Source organism: Condylura cristata, unplaced genomic scaffold (genome assembly GCF_000260355.1).
Source record: "Condylura cristata isolate star-nosed mole 26May11 unplaced genomic scaffold, ConCri1.0 scaffold00035, whole genome shotgun sequence".
Lineage (NCBI taxonomy): Eukaryota > Metazoa > Chordata > Mammalia > Eulipotyphla > Talpidae > Condylura > Condylura cristata.
In genome coordinates this window covers 5,645,355-5,660,202 of record NW_004567136.1, presented here as the reverse complement: position 1 = coordinate 5,660,202, position 14,848 = coordinate 5,645,355, and the positions used below count along the sequence as shown (strand labels likewise).

General features: G+C 40.7%; 1 protein-coding gene across 2 annotated transcripts in view; it reads right to left on the bottom strand.

The window, feature by feature from the left end:
- Window positions 1-120: 120 nt before the first annotated feature.
- Window positions 121-14,848, bottom strand: part of MTMR10 (myotubularin related protein 10) — a 38,536-nt gene continuing 23,808 nt past the window's right edge. Inside the window, exons 8-16 of one of the 2 annotated variants that reach the window (XM_004693076.2) lie at window positions 14,337-14,424; window positions 14,168-14,256; window positions 12,374-12,504; window positions 11,153-11,222; window positions 10,162-10,232; window positions 6,723-6,892; window positions 4,913-5,083; window positions 3,704-3,886; window positions 121-3,207 (exon numbers count right to left, since the gene is read on the bottom strand). In XM_004693076.2, the coding sequence (XP_004693133.1) occupies window positions 2,611-3,207; window positions 3,704-3,886; window positions 4,913-5,083; window positions 6,723-6,892; window positions 10,162-10,232; window positions 11,153-11,222; window positions 12,374-12,504; window positions 14,168-14,256; window positions 14,337-14,424 (1,570 nt within the window). In that variant the 3' untranslated portion in view covers window positions 121-2,610. The remainder of the gene's footprint in view (window positions 3,208-3,703; window positions 3,887-4,912; window positions 5,084-6,722; window positions 6,893-10,161; window positions 10,233-11,152; window positions 11,223-12,373; window positions 12,505-14,167; window positions 14,257-14,336; window positions 14,425-14,848) is intronic. The other variant, XM_012732747.1, reaches the window with a different exon arrangement.

The following is a 14,848-nucleotide window of genomic DNA, read 5'->3' as shown; positions in this document are numbered from 1 at the left end:
CACATAGTTTCTAGTAAGTATACTGGAAACAGATTCTTGGATTTATATACATTCAAGAATGTACTATGTTCTATGTTCTTGTAGGTGATTGCGCATTGATGACTACAACAAACACTTTGTGGAAATTTTATTCAGCAACCAAAATTTCCTTCACATTCATTAATGTTGATTTGAATAAGATCTTTCACCTTCCTGCTCATCCTACTTTAAGTGAGTCACAATCAATTTTAGGCACAAGGTTTTAGTTTTTTCCCCCAAGTCAAGTTTTTAACTACTTGAATTTACTGCTAGAACAAGCAGATTTTGTTGAACGTTATACACTGAAATTTTTGCCGTTTGCACAAATTAATTACTTTTCTTTAAAAAAAATTAGACATTTTTGGTTTTAAAATTGGTTTCCATCAGACTAATGGCAGAACATTGTCCACTGAGTCTGGTACTAGGAAGTCCGCAACCAGCTGGCAGCTGGGTGACATCGATGAGCGAGGATTTTGCATCAGGTTTGTGGGTGCCGAAGGTAAAGCTCTTTGGTTCCATGTCTGCACCCACACTTGGGACGTCATCACAACATCCTTCTTGCTGACAGAGGTGCCAAGCAGCTCTGCGATAGCCAGGACTTAAGGCTGTTGTAGTTGTTTTTCATATTATGCACAATCAGTTGTGGCACAATAATCATGCTGTAACAACTGTCCAGCAAAAATAAAATGAAAAACTACGTATTTTACTACATTTGATTATCATATAAAAATATGCATTTTCTATTGTAAAACAGTATTAATAGTACCTAGTTGTTAATTTGTAAATTAACAAAAGAAATCACTAAAAATGTTGACATAACTGTTGAGAGAATTAAATGATCACCCTCCTCCCCCAATATCAAATTTAAGTTACTCTGTAAAAATAAAGAAGCTTAGTGAAAAGGGGGAGAATTACTACACTTTTGATGGCAGGACATGCTGTGGTGTATTAAGGATTCTAGCAATGGCGTCAATCAAAGATTATAAAAATGTTTAATGGCAAAAATGCGGTTTATATAAACTGAAAAAGCCCTTATTTTCTAGGCAACAGGTTGGCAAGAACTTTGGGTTTATGCAGAAGATGAATTTGCTAAGATACTGTCCCTTGAAATATAGACACTGATTTTTGAAAGGCAAATAAATTCAAATAGAAATGGCTATTCATTACAAAAAAGGTTAATTTTTCAAAAACTTGTTTCTGAAAAGGAAATAAACTAGACATTTTAATATAAAATATTTTTTTAAGCTTAAGACACAATTTAAGAACTTCTAATAGTCAAATTTGAAAACATCCATCTTTTGAGCAGGAAACGAGGTGTGTATGGGACTGAGGGGCGTGGGGAACCAGTGTGAAATGTCACCACCACAGTAAGTGTAAACGCTGACCACACAGTTCTGGTGAGGCTCTTGTCACGCTGTTTGAAAGTGAGGGCGTTTCAGAACAAGAATACACCTTTGCCTCCTTCTCAGTCTCTCAAAACTGCTGTCAAAAGTTGGGGGTGGATGGGACCCTTTTTCATTTACTGAAACAGCAGTATTTTGAGGGGAGAACCTTTTCTTTAAGAATTAAGATCTTTGTCTGAGGGCAGAGGGGCCTCTGTGCAGGTCACCTGACTCATGACCCCATCAGTTATTACCAAGGGGCAGAGCACACAACACTTCAGCACACTGGCGCTACTGATGGAAAGCCCTCTATTTTGGGGGTGGGTTTGGTGTAGACAGAGCTTAACTCCAAATGCTCCTGGACAGAAGCAACATCTACCCCCATGCCCTGTGTTAACTTTGTGGGGTGGGAAATGTGACTCCGGGGACTCCTGGCTACTGGTAAAGGATTAGTGTTAAAAGTCTCTTTCCAGTATGCAGTGGGACTTGAACAAGTTAACTCTAAAAACAAATATATTTTCCTGTGGTATTCATACCTTAATGTCAATGTCAAAGGCACTTCTAAGTTTAATTACATTATCTACAACAAATGCTTTAACAGTTAACAGTGCGAATCATTTTAACGATAGTCCTAAAAGTTAAAAAGCAAACACATGATTTTAAAACACAGTGATCTACAGTCCCAAATACAGTGATCTAAAATAAATTAGGGCCTTGGACACTGAACCCTGGTGAGTTCATTCAGAAGGAGTAGAAAGTGACCAGAAAAATACATGAGCACCTACTGATGCCTGCTGGGAGACTACCAGATGCTTCTCACAAATACACTACACTCATTTCTTAACTCTTCCAACTGCAGCTTGCATTGCCCATCTGGTCAAAGATCAGGTAACAACATTTAGTAGGTGGCAGGAAATATGGATGCAGACAAAATAAATGTTGCAGGCATAATCTGACTAGCTTGCTCACAGTAAAAGTCTGCCTGCAAATCACCTAAAAGTGAGCCAGACCTGAAAATGAGAGGACATAAAAAACATTTATACCTATCTTAAAAAAAAAATGTACAGGAAGCATAACTCAGCATGTTTTAAAATATTAGTGCAAATTTCAACTGTTATGCATAAAATTAAGTTTCAAATGCCTAGGTCAGCAATTTAACCCAGAGGGAAAAAGTTCATAGCTTCTCTCAAATGTCCAGAACACAGTGATTTTAGTCTTCGTTTGCTAAGGTCTCGGTAGATAACCATATTTTGGCCCCACTTAAAAATTTGCTTAATGGTGTTCCTAAAATGCTTCGTCTGCAGAGATTGCCTACGGGGGAAAACGGGAACGAGGAGGAGAGGAAGTCGGGTGTCCCCGGGGTCTGGTGCGGGCTGCCAGCCCGGAAGTACATCCTGCTCTGGTCCAGCTCCGAGGAGCAGGCTTCCACGGGGCCCACCCCGGATTGCCGCAGCGTCCTGCTGAGCGTGTCCACCTCGTCAGCCAGCAGGGAGAGCTTGTGGAAGGCAGTGATGAAGCCCCCGAGGTTGATCTGCGCCTCGGGCACCCAGCGGAAGTAGCACAGTTTCCACAGTTTTATGTGCGTTCCAGAGAGACGTGGTAGCAGGACGCCGTGCAGGTCAACTGGCTTGGAAAACCATTCTTGAAAATATTCCTCCACACCTCTGCTCTGGCTGCCAGCTTGCTGAGGCCGCTCCGGCTTCACCTTTAGTATTAATGAATTTCTCCGTGGAAGTAACTCCTGGTCACCGACGATTCCATTCTTGAAGGCAGCTGGCATACCTCGCAATGTGGAGCTGTGGCTTTTCTGTACAAAGAGAGAGGTCAGCATTATTTTCCCAGAGCTCCCTTTTTAGATGAGAAGGTCTGATGAAAAATATAAACCTAAAACTAGGAAATCTGGACATTTTTGCTCCTTTTTATGGGATTTCATCCAATCCCTCTCTGCAGAGCTTTTTGAGGCGGGTGGGAAGGTGATCCACTCTACCCACTCAGTTGAAGCAGTGCGAATTAGACTTCTGGGTTAGATAAAATTTAGACCTGACCAAAAAAAGGAAAAGTTCATGTATTTTGGAACAGGGGTTCCCAGGCTCAGAGCTGCACCCTGATTCTCAGATGCTGACCAGGGCCTTATGAATGTCAGCCCCCAAGAAGGCAGGGCAGTCACTGTGCTGTGCGCGCACGCTCCTGCGAGCCCTGCACTGGCAGCGGGGGCAGGAAAGCGATTTGGCTGCTAACACCGTGCCCTGCAGGTCTCTTTGGTTATACAGGAGCAAAAATGGTTAGTGCATTTTGTAACTTACCTTTGTCCGTTTAAAAGATTTCACAGAACCATTCTGCACACAAGGCGTACTCTTTCCAATGTACAGGGGGTTATGGAAGAGGGTGCGATCCTTTGCTGTGAACTGAAGAGACCAGTCCCAAACCGAGGGGAATTTTAAGCCCTTTTCATCACCCAACTGGATGTTTTTGCTTATAGCAAATTCCTGCAAAATAAAATATATGTGAAATGATGGCAAATTTTCTCATGCAAATCCTTTCCCCCACCCCTTTTTGGATGAACTGTTCATCATTACATGTCAGAGTTTCTGAACTATGCTTCAGTGGGTCTTTTTATTTTTTAATTTTTTTTATTATTACATCATTTTGGACTTTTTTTTCATCTCAATTGTAATCCCCGTGGGTTTCTCATCACCGAGTCACCCGTGTGCCATCATGTTTTTTTCCTTAATGTGAAAACTAAAAATATTTATCTTCAAGGAAGAGTGGATTTTCCCAAACAGTACTTCAAGAGTATCACTTGCTATCTCCCTCAGAAGGGAGAGAAAGCCTTGGCTCTGTGGGAGGGGAAGGTCCCCAGAGAACACGGCCTCAGTCAGCTATTATATCCAATCATGAATATGAAATGCCAAGGTGAGAGCAAGAGTTCTGCCAGAAAAACTTTCGAAAAAAAGCCGAATTAAAAAATACAGCACTAGAGCATAGAACAAGGGAAGCAAACAACATACTTAACTTTTATCCCAGTTAAGAATTTGTAACCACGCATGGGCGTGGCCGGAATGTAGTCAAGAAGCAAAAGAGAAGAGCAGGTGGCTCCCAGTCTCCAGGGTCCTGTAGGCGGGTGCTCGACAGCACAGCTGCCCCTCGGGCCGGGCCCACGTGCTCAGGCTTTGCACCCAAGCCCACCAGGCCACTGGATGCCCTCGCCTCCCGTCACCGCTGAAGGCTCAACTGTGAGTGTGCATGCCTACCCCCATGAGCTAGTGCAAAAATTAAATGCAGAAGCAAAAACTTAAGGCCTTTAAAATGCCTTATTATGAACAATGGACAATGGAGACAAACTATGAAATGCTCACTCATGAGTTCCTGGATGCCTGTTTCTAAATAACTGACTCAGCAACTATAACAAAATGATAGCTAAAATCATTTTAAATATGCAGCTATCTGACTTCAACTGTATCTCAGTAAAATAGTTAAAATAAATAAGCAGCCATGATCACAGAGTCACTTACTGTGCTTTGCTTCACCCGCTGGTGAGGAGAGTTGAAAAGGAAGGTACCGAAGAGCGAGATGTGGGTACTGTCATAGAGCACAGCGAGGTAGGTCTCGGAGAACTCAAAAGCTGCTGGATGTTGTTCTAACAGCTGCCACGTGGTGTCCAAGAATAGTAAAAACAAGGGAGACTGGCAAACAGAAACAGAATTATTTAATTCTGATTCTTCTGGATTATTTAATGTGGTCTAAGCTCTTCATATTTACCCCCAAATTTATATTTCTTATTCAGGAGAGATAGGAAAACATCTAAACCTAAAACTCCTGGCTCCTAACATGAGCTAAGGGTAAGTGGGTAGATCACTTATCCTTAAATATCACTTATGTAAAACCTAAGAACTTGTCTGACCATGAGAAATATCACAGCCCTATAGGAAGTAAACCACACTGAAGTGGCGTAGTAAACAGGCAGGCAGGCTGTCTCCATGAATGGGGCAGAGTGAAACATGTATTTAAACCTACCTGGAAAGTCACTTAGAACATTTAAGAAAAAACAAAACTAAAAAAACTCAAACCAAAAACCAATGTATCATTAGTTTCTGTTGGTCTTATAGGTTCAGCATCTAGGAAACTTCCTGTTCCAAAAAGCTGTTGACATCAGCCTCTAGGTCACATGACCAGTTCCCAAGCACAGCAACGGACAGCTGCTACCTGAGCCCCATGTAGCTCAAGGAGTCCCTGCACTCTGAAAGGGAGGTATCACTTCTACAGTTTGTTATTAAACACGGGAGAAAACAGGTCAAGTTGTGTTCTCTGACACACAACTTGATACCAGCAGTGCATTCCCCAGTCCCCTGCGGACCCCAGGGGCACTAGATCCAAAGCTGTCAGAGATCTCCTTCTCAAACTTTCGATTCTGACACTCTGCATTCCATTTTAAGAAAATGTCACACTCCAATTTTTTTCAAAATATCTAATGTGCTTAATCTACTTTGCAGCAGAGTTAATATAACATTTCTTTCATGAGTTTTCTACTTGAGAGAAATTTAATAGAATTTTTTTTTAGAATTTCAGCCCTATTGTTACAATGATCTTCTTAAAAACACCAATTGGGGCCCTCCCTGGTCACGCAGCAGGTTAAAATACAGCATAAAGAAGCTTAAGCCACTTCCACATGAATTTGATCACCGCCTGCCCTGGAGGAGATCCACATGGCGAGGCAGACCTCTCCTGACCCGCCCGCTGTTCCTCCGCAGTGTACTTTGTCAGTCTGCCTGTTCTGCTCCCAACTCTGTCTCTGGTGAATCCTCTCACCCTCCACATCTCTGGCCTGTACCCCAGTTCTGTAAGAATAAATAAATAAATCTTTATAAAAAAAAAAAAACACCAATTGGAACTCTAACCACTCATTAACCTTGGACTAAGGCAGCTAAGTTATACTAAACTCATACTTTACAAAGTCTTCTAGTCTCTTTCAGATGTAACATCTCTTCACATACTGACATGAATTTTTTTTTAAAAACTAAAAAAAAAAAAAAAAAAGACTTTTCATGTAGACGGATTGAGGTCTGGGATGAGAGGATTCACCTGAGACAGAGTGGGGAGCAGAACAGACCAATGACTGAAACACACTGCTGAGGGGAGCAGCGGACGGACAGGAGAGGTCTGCTGTGCCCTGTGGGTCTGCTCCCTGGCCAGGAATCGAACTCAGGCTTTCACGGTGGTAGTGCTGAGACTTAACTCCTAAACCACCAGGGAGGCCCCAATGACATGAATTTTAACTTAAATACACTTAAAGACTGATAATGAACATTAACGATTTTCCGTTACCTCTTTCTCCGATCTCTTTAAGTGGTTGCATCTGTCTAGGAACTGATATCCCGCCATGACCCACTCCTTCTGTATCAGACTCTGGAATCCAGTAATTGTCCTAAAATAGGGGTCCAGCATCACTTGCACAAGAGATGCTATAATACAGCTCAAATCTCTTCCCTCCTCCTCTGTCAATAAAATGGAAAGATTATTATTAACCTACAGAAAAATGCTGAGAGAAAGGGGAGGAAAAGTAAATAATTCTTACTCTGTTTCTAAGCTGCCTTCAAACTAATCCATGTTAGGAAGCTTCACTGGATTCCAGCAACTCTGAACTATTACAGACTTTAAGATCAAATAAACTATAATTAGAATGTCATGGAAGATATAGGCCTTTAAACATGAATATTTTACAGAAAGTAGGAAGTGCATCCCTTACATTTCAATAATTTGTGGTACAAATCTTTCTAGAGTCCCTGCTTGCTTTGTCAAGAATATTAAGTCTTTCTACTACTGACAGCTCCACATGGTGACTCAGAAGTAGATGAGAAAAATGGGAGTGTCAGTATAATTTATTTTCTGTCCATCTTTTATAATTGTCCTTTTGAGTGTTATTAGTAATACTGTTATCAAAGCCAGCCAAAGAAACTACTATTCAATACCCCTCATGATTACATTTAAGTCAGCAACAAAATATAAGTAAACCAAATTGTCTCAGGAATTCAAGAATTTATTTCAGAAATACAAGAGTAGTTTAACATCTGACACTTAATGAAACATACCATATGAATAAGTACAAAAATACCCTCATCCCACTAGATGCAGAAATACATCCGTGGGAGGAAAATTCAACATTCATTTCAGATTGAAAACTTCAGCAAACTATGATGGTGAGAACTTCAAACTCTTAAGTGGCATCTCCAAAGAATGACTAACATCATTCTTATTAGTGAGAGACCAGATGCTTTCCTCCTATGGCCAGGAACTAGCCAGGATGCCTACTCTTGCCATTTCTATTATACATCGTACCAGAAGCTATAGTTAGAAAATTAAACAAGAAAAATAAATAAAAGGCATCAAAAATGGAAAGGAAACAAAAATAATATTTAACAATGTTAAAGACTCTACAGAGTAAATACTAGATCTAATGAATAAGTTCAGTAAAGCCTCCATACACAATAAAATTCTGAGTATATAAGAAAACTGTAAAAATGAAATTTTAAAAAATCATATTAAAAGTACTATCAAAAATAAAATACTTAAAAGCTTTAATAAAACTTTTACACAAAAACTACAAAACATTACTGACAAATGAAAGAAACTCCAAAATAAAAATGAAAATACTCATTTCATTAACTGGTGGATTTAAAATTGCCAAATGTATACATTCATCATATTCCTATCAAAATTCCAGTAAGCGTTTTACGCTAGTCATAAAAGTTACAGAGAAAGGCAAAGACCCAGAATAACCACAGTATTTTTGAAAGCAAAGTTGACCACATACACATCTCAATTTAAAAACTTACCGTAAGACTACAGTACTCAAGGTAAGTGTGACAGTGGTATAAGGAGAGACACAAAGATCAATGGCGCAGAACTAAGAGTTTAAATATAAACCCTTATCGTTTACATTCAGTTGATTTTTGACAGCTGCCAAGCCAATTCTATAGGGAAATAAACAGGGCCGGACAGTACGTATAGTAAGGAAATGCACACACATAAAAATTTATTCAAAATGGAGCAGAGATCTAACATGAACAACCACAACTATAAGAAGTTTATTCGGTAAAACAAAGGAGAAAGACTGCACGACCCTGCATAAGGCAGAGTTCTCAGATATGCCACCAGAAACATGATCCACCAGGAAACAACGGATACACTGGACTCCTAACAAATCTTAAATTTGTGCTTCAGAAGTCATCAAAAAAATAAAGGACAAATCACAAAGGAGGAGAAATGTTTGCTAATTAGGTAAAAATATAAAGGACTTTAGAGATATCTAGAAAATGTGAAAGATTCCTAGACCTCAGTAAGACAAAACACTTCACTGCACAGTGGGTAACCACCTGCTGCTCCATCAGACGGCGCCCAGCGGCCGCCAGGGCACGGGGCTGGGAGACAGCCACAGAGCACACACGCGAGCGCCACCCGCCACATTCCCTTTGCCTCCCCTTTTACAAAGTTAATATAGACCTGTCACACAACTGAGCAATTTCAGTAGCTAACCAATAAAACTACGTGTGCCCACAAAGACCTCTTTTTAGTGAATGTTCACAACAGCATAATAGCTGTGAAGTAGAAACACCCCAATGTCTATCAACATTGATAGAAAATTGGTAAGAAATGAATTTAAAAAAAAAAGGTATTTACAAACAGTGGAACACTATTCACAAGTAAAAGGAACAAACCACTGATACATGCTCATGAATGACCCTCAGATACATGTATGTGAAGTGAGAGGAGGAAGAGGCAAATGAACACATGTTGGTGATTCCATTTATGTGACATATGTAGAAAAGTAAATACAGAGAGACGAGACAGGAGGAAGATGAGTGGTCGACTGGGACACAAGGAATCTTTCTGGGGTGATAGAAAATTACTAAAACTGAACTCTGTATTTACTAAATATAACTGAATTATGCATTTAACATGGATGAACTTTCTAATATGTACATAGCACCTCAGTAAACTTAAAAAAGTTCTGAAAAAAAAAGTGTCAGTAAAAGTAGGTTCTGAGCCAAGTGCATGCAGACACGTGCTAAGATGAACTTTGCAACAGGATGCGGATATTCACCGGTTTACAGCTGATACCAGTCACTGCACACATTTTAGATGCACCCGGTCATTCAGTTAAGGGTTACTTAGAACAGTGGGTTATTAGTATTTCCTCCCACAAGGGTTTTAAATATTTTTACCTAGTTAAAACTAATTAAATTGACACTTGGTAAAAATCCTTCTGTAAGTTTCAGTAGCATAACCACCTACTATGCAGTATCAGTATATTATAAAATTAGTAGCTCATGGTTCATTTAACTTTATACGCTTAGAAGTTCTATTTGCTGTAAAGTTATCTCAGCAAATATTTTCCTTAATTAAAAATTTTTTATATTGCCGTTTATTCTTACTAATAAACATTAGATAAAAGTCACACCGTGGTTATACAAGTCAACTTGTTGACACCAAACTTTCTTTAGAGTCACAATCTAGCATGAGCCAGAGGCATTTAAACTTTGTATGAATCAAAAAGACAAGAGTCTTTGTATGAATCTAGTAAGAGCTGTGACCCACAGTAGAGGAAGGAAGACAGGACATCACACAGGAGAGAAAATTAGATTTCTTTTCTGTCCTTGTATTTGCAGCCTTGATGCTGTTTGACTCTGAAGTTGTGGGAAATCTGCAGTGATTGTGTAGTAAGAGACAGAAGCTGGAGCATGAGCGCGTTTCAGTCATCAATTACCTTGCAGGATTACAGAGAGGCGCCTGCTTTCCAGGATGTACACAAGCTCTGCTGAATGCTTAAGAAATGTCCTGAAAAGAGAAAAGCACTGTAAAAAAAATCTAATTTTCACTGTATGTGTTTTTTGAAAATATTTGACATCGCATGATAGAATTTACTGCGAGGAAAGACAGAACACTGTCGTTTTTACAGCAAAATGGAAGGAATTTGAGGGAATTATGCCTAATAAAGCAAATCAGAATTGCAGAGACAAATAACAAATGCTACAAAGCAGAGGATTTGACAAAGCAAAATGCTTTAAACACTAGTGGACATTAAACAAAGTGAGGCTTTTGAGGTTAAAAGGGAGCAAGGAGGGAGAAAAGGTCAAAGGGATTAGGGAACGTGGTGGAAAAAGTAAATAAAAATAAAGATGAAAGTGGGAAAAAGTAAACAAAGCACTTAAAATCAAGCAAATGTAATCTTACACTCTGCACTTGTGCTCTTAACCTTTATGAATTTCTTTAGTATTGAAGACTTTCAACAGATGACATTTTGATTTTTATATCAGAGAAATTCATTAACCTTTTAGAAAAAGGATGATTGATTTATGTGATATTGATGAATCATGAAGCTACAGAGAGGAGAGGTTAGTGGTTGCCAAGGGCAGGGATGGGCCAGGTAAAGGGGAGCACGAGAGACCCTGTGGCGATAAAGCGTTTCTGTCTCGACTGTAACAGTGGTCACACAACTCCATACATGTGATTAAGCTGCACAGAACCACACACACATGTACACACACAGGGGAATATATACAAATGGTGAAATCTGAGCAAGGCCTATATATTGAACCACTGTCAATTTCCTGATTTTAACACCATATTCTAGCTATGTCGGTTTACCACTGAGGGAATTGGAGAGCACATGACTCTCTCTCCAATTTTGGTACCTCTTGTGAATTATTTTAAAAGAAAGGATTAAAAATAAAAACAAGGAAAGGCATTGTACAAACCTTACATATTCTAACCATCGAGTATTTTCTAGTGAAGATAACCATTTCTCCTCAGTTTCTTCAAAAGGCTCTGTAATAAACACGGCAATTATATATATCAGTACATTACATTATACACACACACATTTCTGGGTGTTGAAAACTTAATTTTCCATGATCAACATCACAGAAATATTCTTTACGAGCTGGCTTTAAGGAAGTGTCATACAATTTCACTTAAAATATATAAACATTTGAGGTATGTTACGATTCTATAAAAATCAATAAATTCCTTAGGCATCCATCATCTTTTTGGCTCCTTCAAAGAAATCTTGGTATATCCAGACACCTCTGTCTCCTAAGGGCTGGCGTGTCCCAACCTTCCCAGTCAGTTCAGAGGCCCCTAGCCTGGCCCCTACTGCCCCTGGGTGATTCTGGCCCTGGCTGCTTCTCGCTCTCCCTTGCTGCTGATGCTGCCTCACGAGGCCTTTGTGGCTGACCCAGGCAGGAATGAGGGCAACTTCCTTGTAGGGCATGCGCTCTGCTACCCAGCTGCGTCTCAGTCCAGTTCAAGGCGCCTCTCACTTCACAAGCCCCAGGTGTCACTCACTTTGAATTCACAGGACAACCGGTAAGCACTCAGGTTACTGTGCTTTCACCACCATCACACCCTCCCAGCTCCACTTCCAGGGCCTGAAGCCACCTTTGCTTCTCCTGACTCCCAGGCAACTCAGGGGTGCTCGCTGTACACATATCAAGGGGGCTCACTTTGTGCCAAAGACACTTCCCTATGAATTATCCCGTCAGGGCACATGGAACACTCGACAAGCATTTGTTCTGAAGCACCGAAGATTATACCACCGCTCTGTTCAAAATCCATGTCAAATCACATTTCTTAAATTACAACTACATGCATCAAAATCTTAGTAAGCCTATCTGCAAGGCAGCAATTTTTTTACTTGGTCAGACATGTTAATAAAAAGTCAAATTTTACCTTTCACGACTTAAAGTTGACTTAACTGATTCATTTTTATTTCCCAAACAAAAGCAGTTTAAACTTCATTTTCTAAGATCTTTAGATATGCTCATACAATAATTTGTGCAAATATTTCAATGAACCTCTATTTAAAATTTATGTTTCAATATTTCTAAGGAATACCACTTTTCCTTACATGCCTCATGCAATGCTGTGCTCCCCTGTTCATTTTACATATATGTATAAAAAAACAAAAATGAAGTTACCATTAACACATAGTTGCTTAAGTTTTATAAAAGCCGCCTGTATTTCTTGGATATTGGGCAAGGTCTTATCCAAGTCTAATTTGTGAACGTCACTTCTCTGTGGATGACTTTTAGTTACTGCATTACAAATCCTAAAAAGACAAAAGCCATTCAGTTAGTCAACATGTACCTTTTAAACAGCTACTATAAACTAAGTGGCTGTGGTAAGTCAGGCCAGAGAGCTGAGCGAGATGCGTGGGTGGTCTCCACCTTCATGGGGATTACATTCTTGGCAGGGTAAGTAATGGGAGAACACCAGGCTGTGTGGGCTGAGCGCCACGGTGACATAACTGAATGAAGGAGTTACGGTAACATGGTCAGAAAAGGTTCCTCCCTTAAGCTACTGAAGCTGAGACCCAAAGAGCAGGAACCTGCAACGAGCTGGGACAAGTGCTCCAGGCAGGAGGGCAGCTTGGGAAGAGGCCCTGCGGCGCCCACACACGGCTGCTGGGGAGTCTGGAGGCCGCAGCGGGGAGGCACTCTGTTCTGTATGGTCTGTTTCTTTGTTCTTCATTCCTAATTAAGTATTGACTTATTATTCAGTATCAGAGGTACCTCCTGTGTGTTAAGTGACAACGGTGTGTAAAACAGAGTCCCTTTACTTCACGGAGCTCACAGTCTAGTAAGAAAGACAGGCAATAAATGAACTATAACACACAAGTAAGAGCCTAAAAAAGTGTTAGGAAGAAAAATCAGCCACAGGGAATGTATAAGTCGGTGTCTGATCTAATTTGTGCAAATACCCCTTACCACAGGGAAGGCCTATCTTGAGGAAGAAGTGATGTCTGAATCAAGACCTGAAGACAGTACTGAGTGGGGCAGAGAGCACTTGTGAGAGAGAAGCAGGCCAGAGGGAGTGGTATTGGCTACTTTATCAGGAGTTGGAAAAGACCAGGGCAGGTCCAGGATGGCTGGAGTCCAGAAGGAGGGTGTGACAACAGAGTCACTGCGTGACAGGGTGTGACAACAGAGTCACTGCGGCATGAATAGGAAACCCTGTAACACACTGGTGGGTGGAGATGGGCTGGAAGTATGTGGCATTGGGCGGTTTCTGAAAAGTGAAGTGACAAAATCTGATGATGTGTTGGACATGGAGATGGCAAGTCAAAGAGAGGAAAGTATCAAGGATGAATCCAATAGGTAGCTGAGAGCAGGCTGGGAGAGGGTATGGTAACCTTATCTTTGAGTTTGGTTTTGGGCATCATGAGTTTCAAGGGTCTTTGGGACCTTCCACACAGAATATGTGAAATTGACTAGATACACAAATTTGTAGTCATTAAAGCCACAGCTACAAGTCAATTTCTTTAGGAAGGGAATATAGGGAGAGAGGGTGACAGGCTTGCAGAAGGCAGAATACATGAAGGAAGAAGAGCCTCAGGAGTGAGGGCCCAGAAAGCTTTATGCCCACCAGCGCAAGAAGACTGAAGTACCTACTACTTTAATGACGCGGAGGTACTGGCAACCCTCAGTCTGTGACGGCTAATTAAACTGCCATCCTAGCTGTTGTAGACATACTAAGATGCACTGAACTGCACGAAAACCTTGAGCTATACTGAAGTGTCTCAAGTGTAAATCACTGCATTCTGCAAGTATGTTAAAGTCCATGTATGGCAAGATGTCTGCAGCGTAAGATCCTCAATTGTTTTATGAGTCAAATAATGAAATTATGATTAGTGTAACTCAGATTTGGGTAAGTACTGTCAATATTTCGGACAAATAAAAATGTCTGCAGAAACAAGAGCCTCTCTGCATTACCTCTGGTCGATTTTCCTCTGCTGCAGCATGTCCTTGATGAGTGCCATGCGCATGAGCGCACTGCCATTGGGGTGGCTCCAGCACCAGAGCTAGGAAAGAGCAGAGGCTTCACTAAGCTGGGCAGAAGAAACGGAAGCAGAATTACTGATCTCTAACAGACATCACTTACTGGCATCCTTCTTCCGACAAAAGAATGGGAAAATATCTTTAGGTCTTGGTCTGCTAAAGAACTTGGCACAACAAAGTATTCTGGAAGGCTGGAGGGGAGGAAAACAAACGGTCACATAAGAGTGCTGGCTTCTGGCAGAGGAAGTGTGCTCTGTAGCCCCCACTCACAATTAAGATATTTAATGTGCACCCTGCGCTGTGGGCACACGACGGGCACCGGGATCTTTCCTAAAACATGTGATGTGGTCAATTTATACTTAAGGCAGGGGAAATCCAAGAATATCTGAGATATTTTCAAGAATGACTTTCAATCAAATGGGCGATTTCCGAAAAGTCTACCCGCCTTGTTCTCTTAATAGTCACTGGGTAGAGACCCAGGCACCCCAAACCAAACCAGGCCACAGACTTCTAAGAAGTTTCTGCACCTTTTTAGCTTCCCCTCCTTTCCATTCCCAATCCTCAGTCAGGCAGACTACAAATATTAATGGGCATGCTGATCAGAAAACAAGTATT